This window comes from Nematostella vectensis, chromosome 13, assembly GCF_932526225.1.
Source record: "Nematostella vectensis chromosome 13, jaNemVect1.1, whole genome shotgun sequence".
Classification (NCBI taxonomy): domain Eukaryota; kingdom Metazoa; phylum Cnidaria; class Anthozoa; order Actiniaria; family Edwardsiidae; genus Nematostella; species Nematostella vectensis.
Window position 1 is genome coordinate 5,718,232 of NC_064046.1, and position 20,820 is coordinate 5,739,051.

The 20,820-nt window shown below is 43.4% G+C and overlaps 2 protein-coding genes and 1 long non-coding RNA gene across 7 annotated transcripts in view; 1 reads left to right on the top strand and 2 right to left on the bottom strand.

The window, feature by feature from the left end:
* The window catches only part of LOC5518018 (protein FAN), a 33,994-nt gene extending 27,415 nt beyond the window's left edge, over positions 1-6,579 (top strand). For all 4 annotated transcript variants that reach the window (XM_048720978.1, XM_048720979.1, XM_048720980.1 and 1 more), the window contains 5 exons: positions 4,193-4,246; positions 4,494-4,532; positions 4,726-4,828; positions 5,261-5,370; positions 5,949-6,579. In XM_048720978.1, the coding sequence (XP_048576935.1) occupies positions 4,193-4,246; positions 4,494-4,532; positions 4,726-4,828; positions 5,261-5,370; positions 5,949-6,043 (401 nt within the window). In that variant the 3' untranslated portion in view covers positions 6,044-6,579. The remainder of the gene's footprint in view (positions 1-4,192; positions 4,247-4,493; positions 4,533-4,725; positions 4,829-5,260; positions 5,371-5,948) is intronic.
* An 8,708-nt stretch (positions 6,580-15,287) lies between these two features.
* LOC116601578 lies at positions 15,288-16,601 on the bottom strand. Of its 2 annotated transcripts, XR_004290087.2 has the most exons (3): positions 16,535-16,601; positions 16,171-16,288; positions 15,288-16,067 (listed from the first exon to the last, which is right to left on the bottom strand). It is a non-coding gene; the product is annotated as an uncharacterized LOC116601578 (long non-coding RNA). The 2 variants fall into 2 exon arrangements; XR_007306326.1 differs by having other exon boundaries at positions 15,585-16,067; positions 16,171-16,579.
* Positions 16,602-18,641: 2,040 nt separating this feature from the next.
* On the bottom strand, positions 18,642-20,539 carry LOC125559097. Its single transcript, XM_048721047.1, has 3 exons — positions 19,531-20,539; positions 18,850-19,487; positions 18,642-18,791 (listed from the first exon to the last, which is right to left on the bottom strand). Exons 1-3 carry the CDS (start codon positions 20,537-20,539, stop codon positions 18,642-18,644), a joined length of 1,797 nt encoding a protein of 598 aa, XP_048577004.1.
* Positions 20,540-20,820: the final 281 nt, after the last annotated feature.

Below are 20,820 nucleotides of genomic sequence, written 5' to 3' on the forward strand. Positions count from 1 at the left end.
TGTGTCTCAGGGAGTATTGCTCTTAGTTGCTTGTTGTGTCTCAGGGAGTATTGCTATTAGTTGCTTGTTGTGTCTCAGGGAGTATTGCTCTTCGTTGCCTGTTGTGTCTCAGGGAGTGTTGCTCTTAGTTGCCTGTTGTGTCTCAGGGAGTATTGCTCTTAGTTGCTTGTTGTGTCTCAGGGAGTGTTGCTCTTAGTTGCTTGTTGTGTCTCAGGGAGTGTTGCTCTTAGTTGCTTGTTGTGTCTCAGGGAGTGTTGCTCTTAGTTGCTTGTTGTGTCTCAGGGAGTGTTGCTCTTAGTTGCTTGTTGTGTCTCAGGGAGTGTTGCTCTTAGTTGCTTGTTGTGTCTCAGGGAGTGTTGCTCTTAGTTGCTTGTTGTGTCTCAGGGAGTGTTGCTCTTAGTTGCCTGTTGTGTCTCAGGGAGTGTTGCTCTTAGTTGCCTGTTGTGTCTCAGGGAGTGTTGCTCTTAGTTGCTTGTTGTGTCTCAGGGAGTGTTGCTCTTAGTTGCTTGTTGTGTCTCAGGGAGTGTTGCTCTTAGTTGCTTGTTGTGTCTCAGGGAGTGTTGCTGTTAGTTGCTTGTTGTGTCTCAGGGAGTGTTGCTCTTAGTTGCTTGTTGTGTCTCAGGGAGTGTTGCTCTTAGTTGCTTGTTGTGTCTCAGGGAGTGTTGCTCTTAGTTGCTTGTTGTGTCCCAGGGAGTGTTGCTCTTAGTTGCTTGTTGTGTCTCAGGGAGTATTGCTCTTAGTTGCTTGTTGTGTCTCAGGGAGTGTTGCTCTTAGTTGCTTGTTGTGTCTCAGGGAGTATTGCTCTTAGTTGCTTGTTGTGTCTCAGGGAGTGTTGCTCTTAGTTGCTTGTTGTGTCTCAGGAAGTGTTGCTCTTAGTTGCTTGTTGTGTCTCAGGGAGTATTGCTCTTAGTTGCTTGTTGTGTCTCAGGGAGTATTGCTCTTAGTTGCTTGTTGTGTCTCAGGGAGTATTGCTCTTAGTTGCTTGTTGTGTCTCAGGGAGTGTTGCTTTTAGTTGCTTGTTGTGTCTCAGGGAGTATTGCTCTTAGTTGCTTGTTGTGTCTCAGGGAGTATTGCTCTTAGTTGCTTGTTGTGTCTCAGGGAGTATTGCTCTTAGTTGCTTGTTGTGTCTCAGGGAGTATTGCTCTTAGTTGCTTGTTGTGTCTCAGGGAGTGTTGCTCTTAGTTGCTTGTTGTGTCTCAGGGAGTGTTGCTCTTAGTTGCTTGTTGTGTCTCAGGGAGTGTTGCTCTTAGTTGCCTGTTGTGTCTCAGGGAGTGTTATTCTTAGTTGCTTGTTGTGTCTCAGGGAGTGTTGCTCTTAGTTGCTTGTTGTGTCTCAGGGAGTATTGCTCTTAGTTGCTTGTTGTGTCTCAGGGAGTATTGCCTTTAGTTGCTTGTTGCGTCTCAGGGAGTATTGCTCTTAGTTGCTTGTTGTGTCTCAGGGAGTGTTGCTCTTAGTTGCTTGTTGTGTCTCAGGGAGTGTTGCTCTTAGTTGCCTGTTGTGTCTCAGGGAGTGTTGCTCTTAGTTGCCTGTTGTGTCTCAGGGAGTGTTGCTCTTAGTTGCTTGTTGTGTCTCAGGGAGTGTTGCTCTTAGTTGCTTGTTGTGTCTCAGGGAGTGTTGCTCTTAGTTGCTTGTTGTGTCTCAGGGAGTGTTGCTCTTAGTTGCTTGTTGTGTCTCAGGGAGTGTTGCTCTTAGTTGCTTGTTGCGTCTCAGGGAGTGTTGCTCTTAGTTGCTTGTTGTGTCTCAGGGAGTGTTGCTCTTAGTTGCTTGTTGTGTCTCAGGGAGTGTTGCTCTTAGTTGCTTGTTGTGTCCCAGGGAGTGTTGCTCTTAGTTGCTTGTTGTGTCTCAGGGAGTATTGCTCTTAGTTGCTTGTTGTGTCTCAGGGAGTGTTGCTCTTAGTTGCTTGTTGTGTCTCAGGGAGTATTGCTCTTAGTTGCTTGTTGTGTCTCAGGGAGTGTTGCTCTTAGTTGCTTGTTGTGTCTCAGGAAGTGTTGCTCTTAGTTGCTTGTTGTGTCTCAGGGAGTATTGCTCTTAGTTGCTTGTTGTGTCTCAGGGAGTATTGCTCTTAGTTGCTTGTTGTGTCTCAGGGAGTATTGCTCTTAGTTGCTTGTTGTGTCTCAGGGAGTGTTGCTCTTAGTTGCTTGTTGTGTCTCAGGGAGTGTTGCTTTTAGTTGCTTGTTGTGTCTCAGGGAGTATTGCTCTTAGTTGCTTGTTGTGTCCCAGGGAGTGTTGCTCTTAGTTGCTTGTTGTGTCTCAGGGAGTATTGCTCTTAGTTGCTTGTTGTGTCTCAGGGAGTGTTGCTCTTAGTTGCTTGTTGTGTCTCAGGGAGTATTGCTCTTAGTTGCTTGTTGTGTCTCAGGGAGTATTGCTCTTAGTTGCTTGTTGTGTCTCAGGGAGTATTGCTCTTAGTTGCTTGTTGTGTCTCAGGGAGTGTTGCTCTTAGTTGCTTGTTGTGTCTCAGGGAGTATTGCTCTTAGTTGCTTGTTGTGTCTCAGGGAGTATTGCTCTTAGTTGCTTGTTGTGTCTCAGGGAGTATTGCTCTTAGTTGCTTGTTGTGTCTCAGGGAGTGTTGCTCTTAGTTGCTTGTTGTGTCTCAGGGAGTGTTGCTCTTAGTTGCTTGTTGTGTCTCAGGGAGTGTTGCTCTTAGTTGCCTGTTGTGTCTCAGGGAGTGTTGCTCTTAGTTGCTTGTTGTGTCTCAGGGAGTGTTGCTCTTAGTTGCTTGTTGTGTCTCAGGGAGTATTGCTCTTAGTTGCTTGTTGTGTCTCAGGGAGTATTGCTCTTAGTTGCTTGTTGTGTCTCAGGGAGTATTGCTCTTAGTTGCTTGTTGTGTCTCAGGGAGTGTTGCTCTTAGTTGCTTGTTGTGTCTCAGGGAGTGTTGCTCTTAGTTGCCTGTTGTGTCTCAGGGAGTATTGCTCTTAGTTGCTTGTTGTGTCTCAGGGAGTATTGCTCTTAGTTGCTTGTTGTGTCTCAGGGAGTGTTGCTCTTAGTTGCTTGTTGTGTCTCAGGGAGTGTTGCTCTTAGTTGCTTGTTGTGTCTCAGGGAGTATTGCTCTTAGTTGCTTGTTGTGTCTCAGGGAGTATTGCTCTTAGTTGCTTGTTGTGTCTCAGGGAGTGTTGCTCTTAGTTGCTTGTTGTGTCTCAGGGAGTGTTGCTCTTAGTTGCCTGTTGTGTCTCAGGGAGTGTTGCTCTTAGTTGCTTGTTGTGTCTCAGGGAGTGTTGCTCTTAGTTGCTTGTTGTGTCTCAGGGAGTGTTGCTCTTAGTTGCTTGTTGTGTCTCAGGGAGTGTTGCTCTTAGTTTCTGGTTGTGTCTCAGGGAGTGTTGCTCTTAGTTGCTTGTTGTGTCTCAGGGAGTGTTGCTCTTAGTTGCCTGTTGTGTCTCAGGGAGTGTTGCTCTTAGTTGCTTGTTGTGTCTCAGGGAGTATTGCTCTTAGTTGCTTGTTGTGTCTCAGGGAGTATTGCTCTTAGTTGCTTGTTGTGTCTCAGGGAGTATTGCTCTTAGTTGCTTGTTGTGTCTCAGGGAGTGTTGCTCTTAGTTGCTTGTTGTGTCTCAGGGAGTGTTGCTCTTAGTTGCCTGTTGTGTCTCAGGGAGTATTGCTCTTAGTTGCTTGTTGTGTCTCAGGGAGTATTGCTCTTAGTTGCTTGTTGTGTCTCAGGGAGTGTTGCTCTTAGTTGCTTGTTGTGTCTCAGGGAGTGTTGCTCTTAGTTGCTTGTTGTGTCTCAGGGAGTATTGCTCTTAGTTGCTTGTTGTGTCTCAGGGAGTATTGCTCTTAGTTGCTTGTTGTGTCTCAGGGAGTGTTGCTCTTAGTTGCTTGTTGTGTCTCAGGGAGTGTTGCTCTTAGTTGCCTGTTGTGTCTCAGGGAGTGTTGCTCTTAGTTGCTTGTTGTGTCTCAGGGAGTGTTGCTCTTAGTTGCTTGTTGTGTCTCAGGGAGTGTTGCTCTTAGTTGCTTGTTGTGTCTCAGGGAGTGTTGCTCTTAGTTTCTGGTTGTGTCTCAGGGAGTGTTGCTCTTAGTTGCTTGTTGTGTCTCAGGGAGTGTTGCTCTTAGTTGCTTGTTGTGTCTCAGGGAGTATTGCTCTTAGTTGCTTGTTGTGTCTCAGGGAGTGTTGCTCTTAGTTGCTTGTTGTGTCTCAGGGAGTATTGCTCTTCGTTGCCTGATGTGTTGCAAAGAGTATTGCTCTTAGTTGCTTGTTGTTTTTTAGGGAATGTTTTGCTGTGGAATATCGACCAGCAGGCAATTATCAGCAATCATTCAGGTAATTTTATTCCATTCCAGATGAATGTTAGCGTTTGTTGCGTAACCCTGACCTCGTGATACAAGCGAATACTTTTCATGACAATTCTGTGGAATGAGACCAACTATGTTTTCCTTATTGTCTTGTTGAAAAATAGCATCATCTGTTAATTTAAAAAAATTAAAAGGAACTTGACCCTGAGTTTATACAAAAAGTATTTGGTATCCTGCTGGTCAATACCCTATTTGATACCCAGTGTTGTTTGTAGTCCACAGAGAGACTGTCCACTGCGTGCTTTTTAGCCCAGGTAGGTATAGTATAAGTACGCCTTATAACCAGGGGTATGTGTGCCTTAATATCTAAGTGTATCGTTACTCTCTTCCTCGTTAGTCGAGGTAGGGTGACGTATAGAGATATAAATAAGTGTACTCTCCTGCCCCCTCCGCTACCAATCTTCCGTTAACATGTTCTTGACTAATAAAAAGCGACATTGTTGTCAGACGGTCAGCGGATATTCTCGTGTGGCGCGGATCACTTCATGCGGGTCATTGATGTACATACGGGGACTGAGGTTTTTTGTAAAGACGTTGGAGAGGAGATCAGGTAGGGAGAAAAGTCTTGTTGGGATCAGACTGTTGACAATTTGGCGTCAGCAGGGCAGACAAAGACATTTTATTTGGCACCAAGTACATGTCTGAAATCAGGGTATGAGGGATGGGGTAAATAGTCAAAGACTTACTTCAGGTATTTGTAGGTACATACACACCTATTTCAAATACTTTGCACTCGGAGAATCTTTGTATCAAGGATTCAGCCGTTTATACGCTACCCATGAACCACCCGCGGGTTACGACACATGGGTTCTCGAGTGCAACCTTATTTGAAGTAGGTGTATACAGCTGTATACAACCTTATAAGATGAGCCGTATGTGGACAAAACATTGCTGATTTTGAGCTTATTTGATAATTGGGATCGTTTTGTAGCAATTAATAAAAGATTCACAAATTTAAATTGTCTCTTGGTGTTGTCGCTAGGTGCGCTGTGTGGGATGGTCAGATGGTACTGGCTGGAGGCGAGTCGGGCGATCTCCAGGTTTGGGATTTGTTCCATGTGCAGCAAATTACCAAGATAAAAGCACACCAAGGTATATACCGTATGACTCGCACACTCTAGAACATAAGTGAAACTACAGGTCTTAAAGCCGCATTGTCACCAATTTACTTCCGGTCGATTACCAAACAATCTCCGATGATTTTTTACGGAAAACGCGAAAAATATTTCAAAATATTGAAAGCAATATGTCTATTGAAAGTTTCTTTGAGGATGTGATTGATAATTTAGAGCGGATGGCCTGTTAAATATCTCTTTTGTGTTTTAACGGTTGAGGTTTCCCTCGGACCCCCGGAAGTAAACTGGTGACAATGCTGCCTTGGAATGTACTAGTGTTTCATGTTTTTGTCCATGGAATGCGCTAGTGCTGTCCTCGTCAATAGCACCCTTATGTTGTCGTGATTGTGTAGCTTGCGGTCTTATGATGATGTGGTCGTGTAACTTGTCAATCACTACAACACAAGCATGCAAGATACACGACCACTACAACACAAGCATGCAAGATACTCGACCACTACAACACAAGCATGCAAGACACACGACCACTACAACACAAGCATGCAACTATGTTGTCCCGTCCTAGCTTACCGTGTAAGGGGTGTTGTGTTTAAGGTGCCATCCGTTGTATCGACGTATCTGGTGATGGGTGCACCGTAGTGACAGGCGGGGAGGACGGACAAGTCATCCTGTGGAAAATAAAAGTGTAGCTAAGGACAGAGAAGAGCAATTGGTAAAGCTGACGTACCACGTGGGATCGAGTAATAATACTGGTGGACAAGTGCATTAAAGAAAAATGCTAAGCTCCAGTACTCTGAAAATGGGGTCTATCTCGCCTGACTACTTGCGAATAACTGTCTTGGTTTAACATTGTTTGAGCAATAGCAAACAATCGCACCACAGAAATTTACCTGCTTTTTTTACCTGTGAGTTTCTGCGAGTTGTGGTTGGAGGTAATTCCCGGTTCAACTGCGCCTGCCTTGGTCTCCTACGCCTGTCGTCGATACGGCCACCTACAATGGTTCACATTTTGATAAAACGTTGCGGCTTTAGCTAGAAATGCGAGTTTCACAGGATTTGAATTGCTAGCTAGCTATAAGTGGATATTGTGACGATATTTATTAATGGACGTTGATATTTTTTAGAATTTGAATTTTGCAAAGACTTGAGCATCTTCTACGGCATAAAGCCAGGCGTTATAACAATAACCCAAAAGATGAAAAACAGAATAAATATTGAAATATGACTCGTCTTGGGTTTACTTTGTCATGATCGTTAGTTAAAGAGTTTCCAAACGGTAGCCATTTCGCCTATCGGTCACTACTTTGGGCTTGGAACTCCTTGAAGAATTCATTTATTTATTCAGTTGTCATTTTTCCAATCGGGTGAGAGGAGGGTGGGATGACCTTCATTCCGGAATTGGAATGTGGGATAAAAGAACGCACGCTTTTTCTCATTCCGGAATCACGAGTAAAAAAACGCTCCCTTAGTTCATACTGCCCATACTCTGACCTTATAATAAGTGGAGAACCCCATCAACGAACGTTAAGGCTAAGTTTAAACGTCGTATTATCCATGAGCCGTATTCAATGCAAATGCATGCTCGATTCATTCATTTGCATGCATTTGCATTGAATACGACTCATGGATAATACGACATTTATACTTAGCCTAAGGTAACTCAAAAGAAATTCCAAGCTAGCCCAAGCGCGTCTAGGCCAAGATGTTTTTTCTGCTGCACTTTGCGCAATGCGCACGTACAGCAAAAAGGCAGCTTGGCCTAGACGCGCTTTGGCTAGCTTGGAATTTCTTTTGAGTTACCTTAAATAAGTGAAGACATTTTCCCTTTACATTGGGGTTCCACCGTTGGAGCATTTCAGGGAACACGATTGTTTGTCGTATCTAGAAGATGACCCCAACTGTATGTAATGTCAAGGAAAACTTACCTGATCTAGGGGATACTTCCTTTTTTCTGCGGAAAGACCAAGAGCAGCAAGGCAATTCTTATCTTTGTGCGTTAAGGTGGATTGCGGGCATTAACAGGCGTCACGGACGAAGCTTTTTTACCCCAAGACGGCCTGCGATCTCTCTAATTTAGGCAGAGTATGTATATCATACTTTTGCCTCTTCCAAGTCCTGTTTTTCAGCGTTTGTGGGTGCATGATCGCGTGCCAATGCGTCCCAGAGCTTTCGCAGGAGCAGTATGAACTGTAAATTCCCAACATACCACTAAATACAGCCCGTCTCCCAAATAAAAAAAAATGACCACATAGCTGGCGAAGCTTGGGAGCTAATATGTTAGCAACGCCTGGTCAAGTTGTTATCCCCGGCGGGCTTTCGACCTTTTGGCTTTTGCATCGAGCGCGAAATTTTAAATTAATTCCATCTTTGCAAAGTTTAAATATATTATTATACTGAACTATGGCTCATGTACCAAATATTCCCCAGATCCCTCGTCGATATAGCAGTCCAGACAGTCAATTGGAGGAAGAAAACTGATTTAGTGCGGGGTATCTTTTGTCATTCCAAATGGAGCATTCGAGAATTTCAATAGTTTTATTTGGGACAACGTTTCCGTTTACGGAAGGTTTGCTATTCTAGTCTGAAAAATAAAGGCGCATAACTGAAAGTGTCTTGTCATAAACGATTGACGACGCAATTTCCAGCTCTATTATTTATGGAGTAGAGACAAAAGAACTCCTTTGCAAAGATAATAGGAGACAAAGCAGCTGCGTACTTACTCCAAAAATAACCATATTGTAATATCAGTACTGTATAATTGTTTTCATTGTTATTGTATTTATTATTTTATTTATGCAAGTGCAAAGTAAACAATAAGATATATTTATGCTATCATATTGTTTAGACAGAAGTATTTTGAAGTCAAATGGGAAGGCTAAATTTAGAATACATATTACATGTAAACACTAAACCCCACCAACACAACACAATCCTCTAGTTTTTTATTGCAAATGTTCCATTAAAAAACATATAATGACATTCAATAAGAAAAAAAGGCTTTTCCTTAGAAAGAAAAAAGAAACAAATCAAAGGAAGGCATGAGTTATTATTATTATTAGCAATTAAGGCCTGTGGAGGACAAAATGTTCTTACATTAAGAATGGATCCAAACCTCAGGGTTCGAGTAGACAAAGTCAATAGGCATAGGCATTAAGATTGCCTCTAGTTCATTCCTAAGCACCCAGAGCATTTTAACTTAGGCCTTGAAGCAGTCGATATGTATCTGACTACAGTACAGTAGTTGGGAGAATCGAGTCTTAATAAATTAACCTATTCTTGCTTGCGCTAATGTCTAGGTGGTGGCGACCAGGTCTAGAAACGTCGCAGATGGCCAGGGACCCGCAAGGATCGAATTGCTGGCAAGGCGCTAGATTTGAAAGAATCTAGAGATTGGGCACTCACTACCTCAGAGGGTAGCAGGTTCCATATACTAACTGGTGTGGGGAAAAAAAGAGTAACTATGAGTGAGAATACTAGACTGGATCTGCCTATATTGGTAGGGATTTCTTCGAGTTGCTCTGGGATTTGGCAGGATACAGGGCGGGAATTTAACGTTCACAGAGTTGTTTCGGATCTTATAGAACAGTCTGCCCCGTCTCGTGTGGAATCGCAAATCTTTATACGACGAAATACGGGGTTAAATTTCAAATTGAGTATGACTTTCAGCAATGGCATTATAGATAGCAATGACTTGATTCCATTTGCAGTAATTAAATAGTTAGTCTTGCCTTTTTGACTGCGGAGGTGCAAGCGATTCTCAGGTGAGATTTCAATATTCAAGATGGCGGCAATCAAGGCTTGTGAGATTAGAAAATGCGCAAAGACTCTTGGGTATGATGTTGCGCAACTCGGTAAGAAAGAAAAAACAATTGCATTTTATGACTTGGCTACCACAGGTATCCCAGTAAAAAACTGAAGCTATACTTTTTGGGACGTTTCAAAGACTTTCAAAGGTCAACTCTTTTGCTATTAATGTCAACGGTAAACCCATAAAGCGCGTCTCAGAGTTTACGTACTTAGGCGTTATGTTTTTAGCGAGTGCCTCTGCTGGAACGAGCATGTTAGATACATTTTAACAAAAGCGGGCAAACGCGTCGGCATGCTTGGCCGTATTCACACAAACTCAACTTGTGCAAAGGCCAGGTTGCAAGGAATGAATGGATGGCCATGAGAGGCATCCCATTTGAGAGTGCATCCTATTTGAGAGTGCATCCCATTTGAGAGTGCATCCCATTTGAGAGTGTATCGCATTTGAGAGTGCATCCCATCTGAGAGTGCATCCCATTTGAGAGTGCATCCCATTTGAGAGTGTATCCCATTTGAGAGTGTATCCCATTTGAGAGTGCATCCCATTTGAGAGTGTATCCCATTTGAGAGTGCATCCCATTCGAGAGTGCATCCCATTTGAGAGTGTATCCCATTTGAGAGTGTATCCCATTTGAGAGTGCATCCCATTTGAGAGTGCATCCCATTTGAGAGTGCATCCCATTTGAGAGTGCATCCCATTTGAGAGTGCATCCCATTTGAGAGTGTATCCCATTTGAGAGTGTATCCCATTTGAGAGTGTATCCCATTTGAGAGTGTATCCCATTTGAGAGTGCATCCCATTTGCGAGTGTATCCCATTTGAGTGTATCCCATTTGAGAGTGTATCCCATTTGAGAGTGCATCCCATTTGAGAGTGTATCCCATTTGAGAGTGTATCCCATTTGAGAGTGTATCCCATTTGAGAGTGCATCCCATTTGAGAGTGCATCCCATTTGAGAGTGCATCCCATTTGAGAGTGCATCCCATTTGAGAGTGCATCCCATTTGAGAGTGTATACCATTTGATTTGCCCTTCTCGATGTTAGAAGCTCGATGTTAGACTAAATGTGGTAAGTTTTTAATGTTTTCCCTTTTCGTACATTTGCCTCAAAACTTAAGAGGCTGTCCGTCTAAGAAACGACCGGTCAATTTTCGGCTATCGAAATAATGGGTCAGTTCATTCAAAATATGACAGAACTACTTCAATTATTTGTGAAAAAACATTTAATTCACTTTTTTTCGATGCTTACTAAAAAAATTTGAGATTCAAAATCCACGCCCTCGAATGAGCGCTCAAAACAGGAGCAAAAATCGCCGTCTCCATAGATTCGCGACATCAACAAATAAAAAACCTATTTCAACTCAAAGACAAATGCCCAAAGAAGCCATCTGAGTGGAAAAATAATGAAAAGTAACAGAAAATTTGAATATTCTCTCGCCTTAGTGATCGAAGCTCGAATCTCTGTCAAAAACATGTAACACATTTATAATCAAAATTCTCAAAAGTGCACCACAATACGAGAGAGGCACTCAGAATTCTCAAAACATAAGTAGTTTGTCTTGACATTTTCGTCAAGAAACATTTTTGCCGTTGCGATTTTACTCCTAGAATCATTCCAAAAGGTTACAGGTTTTACCTCCAAATTCTTGTCATCTTGGACGGCCGATATCAATCTCAACCGATGTTTCAACTAGAGCCTGCGTGCAGGCTTGACTGGGATACCTAGTTGGCGTTCTCGTTCCCAGTGTTCCTTGGCCCTGCTGACAAGAAAGAAAAACAAACAGCGGAGGGCGGAGGAGGGTCTGGGAACGATGAAGCCTAGCCTCCTTTGCAGCTTGCAGGCGCTCTCTGTGTCGATACCAGATCCCCCATGACCGACACAAAGAGCGGCTGCAAAGGAGGCTAGATGAAGAGAGATCGCCATATGCCTCGGCAATTTGTTGGGGTTCCTGTGTTCTGACGTGTGACGTAATGATAAACTGCCAAACCGGCGGAAAACTGGGAGTTATTTGAACACGGGCGTCGAAGTACAGTCGGGCCCGTGGTATATTATGATCAGTGTGACCGCTGTGGCCAAGGTTCGAATCCTGGCTCAAACTGGGGATTTTTCCGGGTTCCTGCCTTGGTTCGAATTTGTGTCACAAGTGAGTTGAAGTTATTCTCCCGTGTTTCCAGTCTTCTCGGATAAGGACACTAAACCGGAGGTCCCGTCTCTTTAAGCTGCACTACATTAACCTGAACCGAAGGGACGTAAAAGAACCACTGGGGACGCAATAAACCCTCTGGCAGTGACCACCCCCAGTGACAGTGCTTACTAACCGAGGGCCATGTTAGAAAACTGTATATTCGGTTAAATATGCTACCCTCGATAAACAAAGATTACAAAAAGCGGTATCGCTTCGCAAAACCACAGCTATCCCCAGACCGTTACATCAACAGTCTAGACAAAGTTGTCTAGGGGGCAAGGGGGGTTCCACTAGGCTCTTACCGAAAGTGCTCGTTAAAAAAGCATTAAATGCTAAAAGCAGTGCTTGTTTTTTGCCAAAAAAGTGCTAAAATAATGCTATTTTTTTAAATGCTTGTGGATTAAAAAAAATGCTCATTTTTTCAGACTTTTTTTAATCATATAGAACATTACATTTTCAGATTTTCGCTCACATGTTTTAACATCAAAATTTAACGATCAATGTTTTTTCCATTTAAGTCCAACACACACTTGTCATTGGGTCATCATTACCCATTTTAGAAGTTAGTCATTGCTTGTTGTACTGGGTCATCACACTTGCTTGCAGATAGTCAACTAAGGCATGCTCCTGTTGGTCGTTGAATGCGGAATTGAGAACAGAGAATACCCTTTCTGCTGCAGCCGAGGATGGCTGCACCAACAGCACTTTCTTCACTGCAGAAGCCCAGTGAGGGAGCTGTTCCTTGTGGTCGTGCCACCATTTTACCTTTCGCTCTTCTGTGTTGATTACCACATCTGCAGTGGCAGCTAAGTAAGCAGTTAGTTCAGCTTTTAGGCCGTTGATAATGCAATCATCATTGAGAAAAGGGAAGATTCGCAAGGCCTCTACTGAGTGCTGAGTTGGCTTCAGCCACTGGACGCTGACCGGACACATATACCTCGCAGCCTTGAACGCTAACACTGTGTTGTATAGTTGGACATTGAACTTTCTTAGAAACCAATCTATGGCTGGTGGAACACATGCCTTTGCCTGATGTTCGAGGGCTGCTACGTTTTGGGCAGGATTTTCTTCAGCGATTGCTGCTGCGACTGCACGCACGTTTGGAAAGTGAGGGGCTTGGCAGGCTTGGGCAACAGCATGGAGTTTCTCATAACACGAGAGGGCCATCACCTTCCAAGAAATAGGTCGCTTTTACAAAGTGCTCCCCAACATCGATGGTGATGGCGAGTTCGAGCTTCAGGTTGATCACTCGCTCAGGATCGGAAAGTATTGCCTGGAGTTGAGGGAGTAACTGTGGACCAATATAAGCGGCTTCTGCTTCTATCAAGAATCCCTCAATATCTCCAAACTGCAGTAACATTTGTTTGTAGACTTCCCACTTTGACCACCATCTTGTCTCACTGTATGATCTCGGTCTTTGCCCAGTCAGATCTTTCCACAACAGCTTTGCCTTGTAACTATGGCGGAACAGGCGAAGCCACACGCTACCGAACTCTAGAAGAGTTGGAATGACAAGATGATTCCCAACATTGTCAAGCGTGTGTGAGAAACACACAACGTTGAGCAGCTTAGGAAAGATAAATGCAATTCTATCCAACGCTGCCTGGTTCACACTTGCTCCATCTCTCATGGCTGCGAGTAACGAATTGGCCTTGACACCATAATCAACTGATAGGCACTGATTTAGAACTTGTGCAAGATCATCCGCATTCACTGACTTGGAACATATATCAATTTTGACGAGACGTTGAATAATAGACCAATTCTGGTCAAGAAAACGCAGGACAGCAATTGCTTCTCCTTGTCGTGTACTTCCGTCAAAGATCATCGAAACATCTCTTGTCATGCCAGTCTGGCCAGGCAAAGTCAGTTCATTTTTTATCCTTTCGACTTCCTGCTTGAGAACAATTGAAATGTACTGACCAAGATGAGCACTTGCTGTGAGACGTTGGCCATTCTTTTCTAAGAGGGAGCGTAGCTTATCGATTTTCAAAAGTGGCCAGCCTTCAGAAACTCTCCGACCACTTCGAGTCGGTAGGCCCGTTCAGATATTGGTAGAGTGCGGTCTTTCTGCGTCATGTCCGCCGCTCTAAAAGCCTCCATAATAGTCTGACCCTTCAACTTAGACTTCTTCAGGTTCTCTTTTACATTTCCATGTTTCTTTGAAGCCAAGTGTGTAGTTAGAATACTCTTCTTCGAAGACACTATTTCGCGGCATGCCAGACAAAACAACTTCCCGTCTTTGATTGTTAGTTCCTCTCCTGGATATTGCTGAATCCGATCATGTATGCTTTGTTTTTTCCACTGATTGATGGCAGCGTACGCTCTCGAGCTATCTCTGCCTTGCTTGGCTGACTTCCAGTAATGCTAGTGAATGACGCCATCTTGGAACGAGTAACGAGGAGGACTGACGAGAAGGACCGGGTTCTAGAAGGCAACCGCTGACCTATCAAACATATTCCCCAGCCTCCTCGGCTACTTTGACGAAAATGAATACAAATTGCGGCTTTGGACGACATATGAGTGTGCTGATTAACGCGAAATTATATAAATAATCAGTCGATAATAAGAAAAAATGCTAGCAGTGCTTTTTGGGAAAAAATGTAAAAAAAGTGCTCGCGAAGCCAAATAATGCCAAAAAAAGTGCTAGCACTTTAGGTAAGAGCCTAGGTTCAACCATGTGGTGCCCAGGGGGTGTAGCCACCATATTCATATTTCATTGATGCTGCCTTATCTTGAGAACGTCTCAACCAAAATTTATTAACCAATTGACTCCTGGCTTTTTTTGAGCTGAATTTACAAAAAACAGACTGAAAACAGATACCTCCCCCCCTATTCTGAGTTTTATACAGCCCGTCAAAGTCAAACACAGCTGCACCTAGTCAGCGGTATCCAAGCTTTCCAACAGTGCTTTGCGGTCCCCACTTTTAATCCCTCGTCGATGTGCTGAAGCCAGCACAAGTTGATGGTTGCTTGTATTTTTCATCAAAAATACAGCTATGAGCATATTAGGGGAGTGTCTCAGGACATCATGAAGTCTTTTGGGGCATAATTGAGTGCTTTGCTTATGGATATTTGCAAGCAAAGGTGGATTCATGATGATTTTTTCTTGTTTGGCTTTGCCCGGATGAGAAAATAATTTTCTAATGAATCACCACAGCTCTCCTAAATGCTGTCTTTTCTGAAACCAAATTGATTCCAAAATTGTTTACACTGCTATTCTGGGTCTGTATGGCCTGGAATTGATTCGTTTGGCTTCGGGGTGAAAAGACTTATAAAAAACCATCTGACTTTGGAGAGAGGAGTGTTGACTGGCCCTCCCCCCGTGAATTTTCCCCTGTATCTCCCAGAATGCTTTGCAATACGTAAACATATTTTCGTGGTTGTACAATCCTTCAAGGAATGGGCATTGTGTTTTGAGGCCAAGGAAATGTACCTGGAGGATCAGAATAAAGGTATCTATTTGTGTCTTGAGCTGTGTTTGCTGATCTCTCTCCCTTGTGTGGCATTTTGAGCGTTTTATTGAGAGGGGTGATTCTGCTTTTCTCTTTGTCAAAGAACCTGTGCTATTATTTGGCTTAAGAGTAGATGCCAACACCTTGGTTGGATGCATATCTGCAAGACCATTTATCCCTTAGACTGATGCCTGAGTATCTTCATCTTGTTGTGTTTATTTTGAATTTATGAATTTTTTGGGTTGTGGGTACTTCCCAAAGCCGGTACAGGCCGGTTCAGGGGTCAATGTGTTAAGAGGGGTGGTGGGTTCAAACACTTGGGGGCCAAGGTTACAACCACCACAGGGATCCCGATATCTAATGAGGAGCTTTTAGACAGTGTCTAAATCTATATAGAAAGCCTAAATTCGGGTGCACATGGCCAGCAGCATGGCCATCGGCAAAGACTTCAAGTATGTTGAACCGATAACCTTTCGAGCAACGAGATCAGTATGAATAAATATAATAAATTAGATTTTTTTGCTGAAATAGGAGCACAATTTTTTTTTTCGTAACTTCGACTTCTATCTAGCGCTGCACGATCTTGGGGACTTTATACTTTCACTTGTTTCAATCTTTTAATTACAATGATTACCAATTAACTGTTATAAAAACAAGTAAGTAAATATTGCGCTTGTAATGCTGCTGCTCGTGCTGTCCTAGCTCTGAGCGGGCTGCACATTGCCGTTCGCGCTCGCGCCGCAAGTCTGCGCATCTCACTTCAATAGGATAAAGCCTCTGAAGTGGACTTTTAAGCCTTGATGGCTTGCCTTTATCCACTAGTCTAACTCTAACTAAATACAATGCTCGTGTTACACAACACAATCACTATCTAACCTACTGTCATAGGACCATACAATACCCATACTAGCTCTGTCTATAGCTTCGGGCTCTCCTATTGTCCCTCTAATTACACATCCTCGTTGAAACTGCCAAACTGCTCCGACTAATACGGCTATCTCTAGTTTCTCTCTCACATCTTGGGAAATTGATCCCTCGCTACCTCTGGGTGACTATTGGGGGATACTAGAAATCTCTGGCAGATCTGCGGAATACTTCGCGAGTAACATATAATATTTACAACGGCAGAAGGAAACGCCGGTTACAGCCTCGGCGAAATTGGCGCCCGGTAAACAGCCGCAGTGGAAGTACTGGCCACAGGCGTCACAACCCAGCCAGTCTTCTCCATCGTCATCCTTGCACACTTTGCAAATATTGACGTTCCACCTGCAATTGTAAAATACACAGTTGTTCAAATATAACATTTCAGTCGCACTTTCTTAGGCTTGCGGTCTGGAAGCAAGATTACAGTTTAGGCGTACACACTTACCGGTCGATATCGTTGTAGCATGTGCCAGAGATTAACCTCATCATGTTTGCTCGTTCTTCCGTGATGTCAACAACGTTTAAGGCCCTGCTCTCACACAGATTCTTGGCAAACTATAGAGCTATGGAATATAAATTTTAATAGTATTTAAAACTACTATCTTTAGCGTCTTAGCGATTTCTCAGTCTGAAGGGCGTAGAAAGTGAATGATTCCTTAAATATATAGGACATAAGCAATTGATAAAATTGAATACAACCGATTGATAAAAATTGGTAACAATTATCAATTCTTATCGATTAGTTACATCGGGTATTCATTTAATACACAAGCAGTTTAGAAATATCTTGATCCCGGACCACTACTCACCGAACAAATGAAAACACCACAGTTAAAGTGGTCGGTTTGCCTTTGATACTGTCGCTAAATGCAAAGCCAAGAGGTACATTCCCATGAGGTCTTCCTGTCAATTACCGAGCTAAATTGATTTATCGCATTCAGTAGGTGCTATTGCAGGCAGCCATGACTGCCGGCCATGTGCGAATATTGCTTTATTAACACGATGGGATAGCTGTGGTTTTGCGAAGCGATAGCGCTGATCATATACCACGGGCTCGACTGTACTTCGACGCCCGTGTTCAAGTAACTCCCGCGGAAACAGGCGGCCATTTTAAACCAGCCAAAAATGTTATGGGTACTTTTGCCGAGAATAAAACAAAGGTAAACGGACACAATGCTTTATTATAGAATGTAAATTCTAAGAATAATTAAGCTAACATATGTATTGCAATATACAGTCTTAAGTGTAAATTTTCTACTAGTGTCAACATTTTCCTGGTACATCGTCTTTCTTCTTTCTTGTGTGACATGAGAATCATTAGGTTTCTATCATTGTAATAATGCCGAAGTTATTGGAATTCGGTGGGGAGTAACATGCTATATATTAACTGAGTGAGTTATTGTTTTTCGTTCTTTGTTCATCATTTTTGTGTATTTTGACTTCATTGAAGAAATTCCAGAGGGTTGCAAGCAAGTACTTTCGGTAAGGCCTATTTTACCAACAGCGTCGGGTAATAGTTTGGAAGATGAGCGGGTTGCGCTAAAATGTTGAAAAGTAACAATTCTTTAGTTTTCAAATTATCTTAACAAAAATACTCTCGAATTGACTATCTGAAATATATTCTTGTGCAACACTGGTCCTCTTGCCCCTCTCACACAAGTTGCCTTAGGGTTTGGACTTAGCAGGCGGCGTAAATTCGGGGATGGATCTTTGTAGGCACGAGTGCATTTATTTATTTCAAAGATTGCGAGGACAATTTTGGCGTAAAATAAAGATTCATCAATCGCGAAGTTTGACAGGTCAGTTTTAAGCCAAAAATTCGTGTGCTTCAAGCTGGAGTATTGTTAGGTGTTACTGTTAATTTAAAAAAAAAATTCATCGCGCAGATTTCGAGATTTTTATTTTAATATAAAAATATTGTTTCCTTTTAACTTGCATGACAAAAAATAATTTGATTTCCAAGAATAGTGAATCTAGCGGAATCTGATAAAGCAACGATGTATTAATAAAATCTACATGTCCTACATGTCGACGAAAGTCCCGGCGCTACTTCATTTACAAACCGCTTAATCGTTGCTGTCCGTACTAGCAACTCACAAAAACTGACATGCATGTTAGCATGTCAGTTAAGCAACTGAACAAAATATACTGAACAAATATCCACGTGCAAGCGAAAAGTACTATCTATTGTCCGTCACTAATGATGCGGTATTGAGTTCCGTTACTATTAATGCGGTAACGAGTTCATAGAATATAAAGGCTTGTTTACATGTTTTTGTCGCGCACTAACATTCCCGACCCTAAACTACACAGTAGTTTCTGACTCTAGCAGTAGTACCAACTTGGCAGACGGTCTTCTGAGCTCTGTTTTCTTCGTTTTGACCGTGACGGCTCTAACTACGCCTTGCGAATCTTCTTCAGTCTCCTTGATTAACCCCATTTCCCACACGTTCTTTGGTGCGTTGTCCTTCAGGAGAACAAGGTCTCCCACCTTCAGGTTTCTTCTCTCGCGTTGCCACTTGAGGCGTTCTTGGCGTGTGACCAAGTATCCTTTCTGCCAACGGGACCAGAAAGTATTCGCTAAGTACTGGATCCTCCGCCATCTGCGTCGCACGTAGAGGTCAGGTCGTTGGAAGTCTCCTGGCGGGTAGCTTGCAGTGTTCCCATTCATATAGTTAGGATGTGATTTGGCGTCAGGGGGTCCAAGTCATTTGGATCACTGGACACTGTGGTCAGCGGTCTTGAATTGATTATTGCTTCGACCTCACACATCAAAGTCAGTAGGGCTTCGTGATCCATGCGGCTTTCATGTTCTTGGAGCAGACCGTTTATTATCTTTCTAATTGATCGAGTTTGCCTCTCTCAAGAGCCACCCATATGACTTGCGGAAGGCGGATTAAACACCCAGTGGATACCTTATTTAAGCAACTTGCTTCTTATCTCTTCGTCTTTAATTTCTTCGACAGCTTTGCGCAATTCTTCGCTTGCGCCAACAAGATCGGATTTCTCGCACTGGTCCACTGCAAGCGGTGAAACGGTGTGTCGCCTGGATGCACGAGTGGGTGTCTAAAGATGAAGCCATCTCAACATGTACAGCGCAACAAGCGAGACATGTAAATATTACTCCATAGCTCTTCATTGTCTTGCGACCTTGGAGGTAACTGAATGGGCCAAAGAAGTCCATCCCAATGTGCGTAAACGGTGGTGCAGGAAGATCGGCCATTTTCTGTTCGCAGACTGGCGAGCGAATACGGCGACAAGTGACGCATTTGTGGAGTACACTCCTGGTGGCTGCGTTGACTGCAATTATCCAGTAACGATTGCGCAAATGGGCGATGACATGATTGCGACCTGCGTGTCCTAACTGACAGTGCGCTAGTCGAATCAGCAGCTTGGTCACATGACCTTTCTTCGGTAAGATGACTGGATACTTGCTTTCTTCTGGAATATCAGCTCTCCGTAATCGTCCACCAACACGCAACATCCCATTAGCCATGAACGGATCTAGTCTTGAGATTGAACTTGCCTTGCCAACTCCCACGGACTTGTGCTGAGTTGCCTGTGAATCCTCCTGGTTGCGCACAGCATGGCTTAAAGCTTCTATCTCATTGGGGAAAGCTTGCGCTTGAACGAACTTGATGACTGCTATTTCTGCGTCTTCTAACTCTCGGACTGCAAGTGGCCCTTCTCCATGGTGATGTCTCTCAGCAAATTTGGCGTCTTCAGATGGTTTCACTTGTTTAATCTTGTTCTGAGGGAAAGCTTTCACACGCAGGAAAACAGCAACGCATTAAACGATACCAACTTGAAAAATGCTCGATAAGCTTGACAACAGTGGAAATGGGTTCCTCAACACCGACCACATTACTTGTAACTTCTTGTTTCACTTCAGGATCGTCTTCTGACACTTGTCTTGGCATTTTAGATTGCGATGGCCAATCACCTTCATCCTTCCAAAGAGAGTCGGGCCCATGTAGCCAGCGTTGCTCTTCTGAAAACGTACCTGCATCCATTCCACGCGATCCATCATCTGCAGGATTGTCCTTTGACTGTACGAATTTCCACTGCGCTGGGTTAGGTGAGTCACGGATTACTTGAATTCTGTTCGCGACATATACCTTGAACCTCTTCTGTTCATTAGCAATGTAACTCAGTACTGTAGTAGAGCCAGTTTGGTACATAATACTTCCGGATTCGTCTCCTAGCTCTTTCTTTAGTAGCTGTCCCAAGCGCACGGATAAGGTTGCAACTGTCAACTCCAAACGTGGAACGGTCATCGTCTTGGTCGCTGGGGTAAGACGCGCTTTTCCCATCAGGAAACTGCAATGGACTTCTCCTTTGTTGTTGACCATACGTAAGTAGGCTACTGAGGCGTAACCAATAGTGCTTGGGTCAGAAAATATGTGTACTTGCTTAGATACTACTTGACCAAAGTTGCGCGGCTTGTAACATCGATCCACGGTTACTTTCTCGATCACTGGTAGTCCTTGGCGCCATTTCGTCCACTTGCTCTGATACTCACTCGGAATCTCGTCGTCCCATCCGAGGTTGTTCAGCTTACATAAGTCTTGGAGTAACTTCTTCGCCGGTAAAATATAAGGTGCTAGAAGTCCAAGAGGGTCATAAACGGACGAAACTGTAGACAAAATCCCTCTTCTTGTCATTGGTTTGTCTGATAATGCGATACGAAATCCAAGTAGATCAGATTCAACGCACCATTGCACTCCCAATGCGCACTTAACTGGTAAGGCGTCCTGATCAAAGTCTAGATTCACAATCTGTTTAGCGTACTTTTCCACAAGAATGGTCTCCATGACGACTCGAGAGTTGCTGACAAACTTCGTTAGGCGGAATCCTCCTTGCGCGCACGTCTGACGAAAATCCTTGATTAACTCGACAGCGGTTTCCTCAGATTCTACTGAAACCAAACAATCATCAACGTAGAAGTTCTGACGAACGGTATCTGCTGCTAGTTTACCGTACTTGACCTCGGCCCAAATATGTGTACTAACATCTGATATTCGGCCAAATCGTTCTTCAAGTTGCCTTCAGGCCACCACAAGAATCTAGTGGTACGCGCACTTGATAGAACATT

Bases quoted from the DNA above. Each gene is read 5' to 3' on its own strand.
- LOC125559097 (XM_048721047.1), bottom strand. From the start codon at position 20,539: ATGGAGACCATTCTTGTGGAAAAGTACGCTAAACAGATTGTGAATCTA. The intron at 19,488-19,530 runs GTTGGTATCGTT...TGCGTGTGAAAG, and splicing joins GCTTATCGAGCATTTTTCAA to CTTTCCCTCAGAACAAGATT. The intron at 18,792-18,849 runs GTAATATTTACA...CTTCATCTTTAG, and splicing joins AGACAATGAAGAGCTATGGA to ACACCCACTCGTGCATCCAG.